Source organism: Oryza glaberrima, chromosome 8 (assembly GCF_000147395.1).
Source record: "Oryza glaberrima chromosome 8, OglaRS2, whole genome shotgun sequence".
Lineage (NCBI taxonomy): Eukaryota > Viridiplantae > Streptophyta > Magnoliopsida > Poales > Poaceae > Oryza > Oryza glaberrima.
Window position 1 is genome coordinate 15,395,311 of NC_068333.1, and position 8,107 is coordinate 15,403,417.

The 8,107-nt window shown below is 44.4% G+C and overlaps 1 protein-coding gene across 2 annotated transcripts; it reads right to left on the reverse strand.

Moving 5' to 3' along the window:
* Positions 1-913: 913 nt before the first annotated feature.
* LOC127783403 (uncharacterized) lies at positions 914-6,256 on the reverse strand. Of its 2 annotated transcripts, XM_052310673.1 has the most exons (4): positions 5,779-6,256; positions 3,087-5,630; positions 2,913-3,000; positions 914-2,050 (listed from the first exon to the last, which is right to left on the reverse strand). In XM_052310673.1, exons 2-4 carry the CDS (start codon positions 5,621-5,623, stop codon positions 1,250-1,252), a joined length of 3,426 nt encoding a protein of 1,141 aa, XP_052166633.1. In that variant the 5' UTR covers positions 5,624-5,630; positions 5,779-6,256; the 3' UTR covers positions 914-1,249. The 2 variants fall into 2 exon arrangements, with proteins under 2 accessions (XP_052166633.1, XP_052166632.1); XM_052310672.1 differs by having other exon boundaries at positions 3,087-6,256.
* Between the last annotated feature and the right edge of the window lie 1,851 nt (positions 6,257-8,107).

The window sequence follows — 8,107 nt, forward strand, 5'->3', positions numbered from 1 at the left end:
TGCGTTCTTACTTAAGTATTATTTTTGTCAATTTTTTTATTGTGAGCATTTGAAATTTGAATTTAGAAAATGATAACTTGAAACATCAATTTGAAACATCAAATGAATTCAGCTGAAGAAGTCATTAACATAAAAGTTGTAGAACTCACCTATATCTACAATTTTTATTTTGGTCATTTGTTCATTTCACAAAGTGATAGTAACATTGTGATGGGGGAGGGCACCACATCCTCCGCCTCCACAAAGTGATAGTACACGAATGCTGCTGCTGCTCTGGACGGGAAGTCTTCTCTTGCCACGCGTCCTACGACCTCTCCGTCCACCGCTGCGGCACCACATCTACCCCTTCGCACCCTCCCCCGCCGCATCCCGCTTCCACGTCGACGCCGGGGGCCTCCTTTTCCACCACAACTTCACTGCCTCGTCTCCCATCGTCAAGGAGTTCATCCTCTCGGTGGACACTGCTGGCAACACTTCCGACTGTCTCATCAACGCAACGGCAGCAACATGTGCACTGTCCGCGATTTTGGTCGTTACCGAGCCTGGTTGCCCTTCCCCACCCCCGGCGTGGCGCCATCCCCCACCCTCGATGAGGTGAGGCGCAAAGGTGGACGGCACGGCGCCCTTCCCCCACTCCGGTGTCCTCCTTCACCGGGAACACTCAACCCGCCGCGACGCTCTCCCCTAGCCCGAGAATTGCAAAGTGTTGCCGAAATAAAAATTGTAGATCTCGAACAGTTATGAAACTTTGTAGTTAACAACTTTTTCATTAATTTAAATTCATTTAGGGCCTCAGTCAATTCGAAGCACTAATATATATATATATATATATATATATATATATATATATATATATATATATAAACATATATGAAATTAATAGCCATCGTAGTAAGGATTAATAGCCATCGCATTAATGACCTTTAGGCACTGCTGCTAATAATCCTAGTACAAGAAAATGCCATGTCATGGATCATCCAAGAAACTAGAGTAATGATGCCTAGAGTAGAAACAAGGCAAAAGATGGCACAGATATTCCAGCAACTATGTTGTCCTCTCACAATCCAGAAATAAAATAAGAGCAACAAATGTCAGTACAATTCCAGGCACCAAGAACAGCTGGAATTCGCATATCTCAATTAAGGAGTTTACACAATTGAGTTCACAATTCATAATTATTTCACGGCTAACACATTAGGAGCTGTTTAAAAGCAACAATTTCATCACAACTCAGATTCACATATCTCAATTACTCGACATCACTATACTCACCATCATCATTAGGGATCATAATTGTACATTCATTTTCACTATCATACTGCCCTAAGGTATCATCATCGTCATCATCATTGTACAGGTCATCTTCTTCAACTTCCAGATCCCGTTGCCTGCGAATCTGATCAACTAGGGACTTTGGTACACTTATACCATCTTCGTTGACTGGTTGTTCGTCGACCAGAGATCCTTCCATGGTTTCAACTCGAGATATTTCCTGCTCATCATCTTGGTATGTCAGATCAACCCCTCCCTCTTGCCTGTCATCATTTTCCTCCTCATTCACATTCCACAAGTGCCGATGCGAAAATTTTTGAACAACTTTCCAGGGTTCACCATGCTTGTTATCATCCAAGTAGAAAACCTTTGTTGCCTGTGTGGCAAGAATGAAAGCATCATCTTTGTACCAACAACTTCCATGGCTGATGCTTTTGAAATATCCATCATTCTTCATCCTAGACTTTTTGCTACAGGTATCAAACCAATCACACTTGAATAACACCACTGTCCTTTGACTGTCAGCGTCAGAGTTGTACTGCAACTGTATTACTTCTTTCAGCTGACCATAAAAGTCTATATCTTCTCCATTATGTGTGCCCTCAACCATAACTCCACTGTTTTGTGTTCTTCTACTGCTCTCACGTTCCACGGTGTGATATCGGACACCATCAACAATACATCCTGAAAATATACGAACTCTAAGAAGTGGTAGACTTGCCAATGCATATAGGTCTTCATCGATTTGTTCTCCATTCACAAACCTCCGAGTAGCAAGCTGCAGTATATATATGTATATATATATATTAGCAAGGTACACCAGAAATAATGCAAGTACTAGCAGACTACTTAACTCTAAAAATTTGTAAATAGATTTTTCCTTAGGTCCATTTTTTATGCACAGGTTCTTCCATATTGGTCTACTAGTTTTTTAGGGAGAAAAAGACATTTTCTCAAAATGATTCAGGTAACACTAGCATGAACCTGATATTTCTTACAATTAGAGAAAAAAAATGGTGTGACTTCTCTACTTAATATACTGTATTTCTTCGTGTGATGGTCATCACTGAAAACTGCAGCTTCCTCCAACTATTGCACTAGCATGTGCATGAAACTCCACACAGCACCATAGCCCTACCAGCTCTTTTGACAGGAACAAAATGCTATGTGGATGTAGCCACACAGCCTGACAACACCCCACAGATGAACAAGGACGCTGGACTGGGAATCTCCATCACCAATACGCAACAACAATCATCCTATCAGACTTATATACAGGGAGCTATCAGGAATGTCATCATGGCAGAAGAGGCAACTGCACTTAATTTAGCAACTCATCTAATCTCAAAACTAAACATGCTGCTAATAAAATCATTTGTTGTAAAAAAACAAAAAATGCACACGATGCTCTATTCCTCTCATGTGCTTCATTCTGCCAAGCAAGGTTTTCAACAGTAGAAGCAATGATGCATGATAGCACAGCTGCATTTTATTCATGTACATATGTAAATTTCATTTGCATTCTCACTTCAGTAAATGAGATATGTATGAGATATATTCATTTGCAATATACTTGAAATACTTAAATAATGATATATTATCACAGAGTCAAAACTGAAAATACTTAAATAATGACTCACATGTTTCCTAAACCATCCCGGAAATTCCTTAGCAAGGTTCCCCTCAACATCATGACTGCCAGCAGTTTGTAAATCCTTCATGTAAATCCTACAAACAGGTGCACAACTCCCATGTAAGAGCTAAAATTTTATATGATACACAAATAAAAACAGGTGCGCTATTCAAGGACATACTCTATAAATGGCTCGACCTCCTTAGTATTGTTGAGGACATACCAAACCATCCTATCATACTCCTTCTCATTATATGTAAGCCTTGGTGCCCCCAACAGATTTGCTCCATGCTGGAAAATAGATAAACCACATCTACTCATAGGAACACGCTCTTTGTTCCTACCCTCACGATTGTGCCTAGTGTCAACATCAGCAAAATACCTTGAGCAAGCAGTCAAGCACTCATTTGCGACATATGCCTCTGCAATGGAGCCCTCAGGCCTTGCCATGTTCCTTACAAAGCGTTTCAAGGTCAGCAACCTACGCTCTACAGGGTACATCCATCCATATTGAACTGGACCTCTTAGGATTGCATCATCGATTAAATGAATGCATAAGTGCACCATCACATCAAAAAAGGCAGGCGGGAAAATCTTCTCAAGCTTGCACAATATTATTGGGATTTCACCTCTCATCTTGTTCAAAGCATCTAACTTCAATTTCTTAGCACAAATTTGCTGGAAAAAGTTACCTAATTCAGCAATTGCTTCATATATTTCCTTATGCATGATTCCTCGGAGACCGGCTGGTAATATCCTTTGCAGAAGGATATGACAGTCGTGAGTTTTCAATGCCTGTACTTTGCATTCATCAACACTAACACACCTTGCTAAGTTGGAGGCATATCCATCTGGGAATTTGACATTTTTTATGAAAGCACAGAAAGCTTTTCTCTGGGCTTTAGTCATCACATATGGAGCATGTGGAGCAGTGCATGATGAATTCCCATCATCCTTCAAGTGTAAATTTTTCCTTATGCCCATATCTTCTAAATCGAGCCTCGCAGTAACAGAGTCCTTTGACTTGCCTGCGATGTCGAGAAATGTACCAAGAAGGGCCTCACATATATTTTTCTCGATATGCATAACATCAAGATTGTGTCGTAGCTTTAAATTAGACCAATATGGCAAATCCCACAGAGTCGACCTGCGCTTCCAGCATTGACCTTCTTCTACCCTCTTTCTCTTTTTGTTATTAGGATGGTTCCCAGGTCTTACATGTTCCACCCTCGCCAATTGCTGCATCAACTCATCCTGAGTAAATTCTTCCGGTTGCGCACGTTCTTCAGTCTGACCATTAAAATCTTTCTTTCTCCTCCAAATATGGTCCACTGGAAGAAAACGGCGATGGCCAATGTAGCAAATCTTGTTCCTAAGTCTTTTGTAGCAAGGATTTTTATCACAACGAACGCAAGCATAGTAGCCTCTAGTTACTCTACCTGAAAGTGTGCTCAATGCTGGATAATCATGAATGCACCATGTGATTGCAGCGTGAAGATCAAATTCTTTGCCGGTCAATGCATCCAAAGTAGGGACACCACTCCAAAGATTTAACAATTCTTCAACCAGTGGCTGCAGGAAGAGATCCATATCCTTTCCAGGGCATGTCGGACCAGGAATAAGTAGGCACATCATGAAGTTGGATTGCTCCATACATTGCCACGGAGGAAAGTTGTAAGGGATAAGAAATACTGGCCACATGCTATATGAGGAGCTCATCTTCCCAAATGGATTAAACCCATCGGTAGCGAGGCCAAGTCGGACATTCCGTGCATCATTTGCAAACCATTCATACTTTCTATCAAAATCTTTCCATGCCTCACCATCAGCAGGATGGCTAAACTCATTGTCCACTGGTTTCCTCTTCAACTTGTGCCATTGTGCCTCAGCTGAAAGTTCTTTCGATCCAAACATCCTCTTCAACCTTGGAATCAAAGGAAAATGCCTTAGAACCTTTTCTGGAATCTTCCTTCGGCTATCTGCATCCTTCCATCTTGAAGCACCACATATTGGGCATGCATCCTTTTTAGCCAACTCCTTTCGGAAAAGAACACAGTTATTCGGACACACATGTATTGACTCATATCCAAGTCCTAATGCACGAATAAAATTCTTTGCTTCAGCATAGGATGCAGGGAGAGAACAATTTGGAAATGCTGAACTTAAAAGGTCCAAAAAAGCACTGAATGCAACATTGCTGATTCTGTAAAATGACTTGATGTGGAGCAACTTCACCACAAAAGAAAACCTAGTATAGGGACCACCGGGGTGTAGCACCTGTTTCATCTCTTCTAATATGGTGGCAAACTTTGACTTTGTTCTTGGTCCATGATTTTGATCTGGGTACAGATCCTGTACCATACGGTACATTTGATCATCTTCTGGGTCATCCGGAGGCTCATTCGTCTCAAATTCAACATTGCAGCTAACATCTTCATTCAAATGCTCAACATTGCAGCCAATATCTTCATTCAAATGCTCAACATTTCCAGTGACCATGACCAATTGTTCTCCATGATGTATCCACCGAGTGTATGTGTTAGACATCCCGTACATAAGTAAGTCATCCTCCACATGTCCTTTATATTGATGTAACCGATTCAAACACTTACGACATGGGCATAATATCTTCTGACTGCCACTCAAATTTTTAGAAACAAAGTCCATGAACTCAGTGACCCCCTCCCGATGCTCCTTGCTAAACAACTTACAATTCATCCAAGTTCTTTCCATTTGTTACATATTGAAATAAGACAAGCATTGAATCAATGACTGATCATTGCCCAGACTGCTATTTTCCTATTTCTATCACTTCAAATCTATGGTTTCAGTTCAAAATTTAAAACCAAAACATAAGTTCTTCTCATATGTACCTTTCCTTCCTAATTGAAGGGGATGGGCAGTCTCTGGTCGACCTCACCCGCCGTCGGCAGTGATCCCAGGCTAGAGCTCTTGGGGGCTTCCTAGCGGTTGAGCCCGTGAAGCCCGGCGGCCAGGATCTGCAGCCAGCCGGCCCAGCCGTCGAGATCCTAGAGGCGGGGGTGAGCTACTGTCATCGGCGTCGGGCTCTTGGGGGCATTCCCAGCAGTTGTGCCCATGAAGCCTGGCATCCTGGAGCTGCAGCAAGCTGGCATCGAGCTCCTGGGGATGGGGTGGGGCTTGGGATCCAGCCGGCGGTGCCGGGCTCCAGCAGCCGCGTTGGGCGAAGGGCGACGGCGTCGAGCTCCAACAGCCGGGCGCTACGTTGGGGACAGGGTGGGGCTACAGCCTGCGGCGTTGGGCTCCAGCAGGAGCAATGGGAAAGGGCGGCGGCGTCGGGTCCAGCAGCCGGGATGGGGAAAGGGCAGCGGCGTTGGTCTTTGCTAGATGTGCGTTGGGTTTCTTATGTCTCCCAGCAAGATGAAAAGAATCAAAGATTACATAGCAACGGAAGAGTAGCTCAGTGGTTTGTCTGTTACCTGGGATGCCAGAGGTTGTGTGTTCGATCCCTCCTCATTGCAAGAAGCGCTACATTTTTAGTCTTTTCAAGTTAATATTCTAACTTACACATGGGTCCCACATGTCCACCTAGACATGCTCACGTGGCTGTGCCAAGGTGTTCTTTTTTAAAAAACAAATGATTTTTAAATTATGACAATCATATTTATTCACTTTTGTCATGAACTATTGTCACAAAGAATGGGAAAGGCACATTGTGACATTTGTTTATGACTAAATTACAACTTAGTCACAAACGCTTGTCATCCTAAGTAAAATTGTCATAAAGGAATCACTACTGTGACTAAAATGTGTTTTGTCATATGAATTTTGTCATAGAAGGCCAAATTTCTTGTAGTGAATCTATTTTTTAATGTCACATGAAAAGGAATAGGTCCAATAAAAAATCTCTATTTCTGAAAGTCCCATTCGCATGGCAACATGCATGCGGAGATGGATGGAAGGAATAATTCCAATCTAATTTGTACGGTTTATATGCATGTAGAATAATTCTAATTTGTACGGTTTATAGTGTGCATGCATGCATGCAGAGATGAATGGAGGGAATTAGTCCAAAACTAATTTATCTTTACGCCTTTTGCACTCCAACAAAGCACCACTGGCTATAAATAACCAGTGTTGGGTGAGGCCTCTAACAAAAATACCGGAAATCCTCCTACTATTGCCGACCTCCAAAATTGTCCTACCTTTGTCAGCTGACAAGGCACTACGATCCTCCTCATTGCTATTTCCATTTTCATCTTTAATTCACATTCTTGCATGTATCATTGTGTTCATATAAATATTTGTAGAAACAATCAGTTTCACGTTCCAGCAAGTTTAAGATGTCGGCTGCCATGGGGAGTAAGTCAGGTGGCGGGAGAGGGCAGCGGTACCACCAGTAACAAAGTCAGTGAATAGGTAAATGAGCCAACAGTGAACATGGACTCCATAGATGATGGGGGTTAATTGGATCCATGCCACTGTAAATGTGGCAAATCAGAAAAAAGCCACTATTATTTACCTTATTGTTTGGGTGCCACTAAAAGAAATTAAAATTGGATCTATGCCACTCCCGTCACTATTTCCGTCATACTCTCTCATGATTGTCATCCTCCTCCGTCGCGTCTGCACGGTGAGAAGGCGAGTGACGAGGACAGTTGCGTGGAGGGGAGCGGGCGCAGCCGCCGCCAGCGAGGACGCTCGCGGGGAGGTCGCAGAGGGCCGCGGCCGCCGCCGAGGACACTCGTGGAGGCGGGCGCGGGCGCAGCCGCCGCCGGTGAGGATGCTCGCTGGAGGTCGCGGAGGGACACGGCTGCCGGCATGGACGGTCGCGAGCGTGGTCGCGGGCGCCGCCGAGGACAGTCGCGAAGGTGGGCGCGGGCACCGCTGGCGAGGACGTTCGTGGGGAGGTCGCGGAGGCGGGCGCGGGCGCAGCCGCCGCCGGTGAGGACGCTCGCGGGGAGGTCGCGGAGGGGCGCGGCTGCCGGCGAGGATGGTCACGGAGGCGGGCGCGGGCGCGGGCGCCGCCGCCGGCGAGGACGGTCGCGAGAGCGGCTGCGGCCGCCGCCGGCGAGGGCATGCTTTCTTCCTACTCTTGGTTTCTTCTTCCTCCAGAGAAATCAATGAATGCTGCAATGTTGCTGCCATAGTGCCATTGCTTGCCTGCTCTGCTTCTGCTTGTTGTGCTTGTTGCTTGCTGATTGCTGGCTCTTGCTGCTGCCG

Excerpts from the sequence above, each read along its gene's own strand:
- LOC127783403 (XM_052310672.1), bottom strand. The coding sequence starts at position 5,638 with ATGGAAAGAACTTGGATGAATTGTAAGTTGTTTAGCAAGGAGCATCGG. Across the intron at positions 3,001-3,086 it reads GAGGTCGAGCCATTTATAGA|GATTTACATGAAGGATTTAC; the intron begins GTATGTCCTTGA and ends ACCTGTTTGTAG. Across the intron at positions 2,051-2,912 it reads CGGGATGGTTTAGGAAACAT|CTTGCTACTCGGAGGTTTGT; the intron begins GTGAGTCATTAT and ends TATATACTGCAG.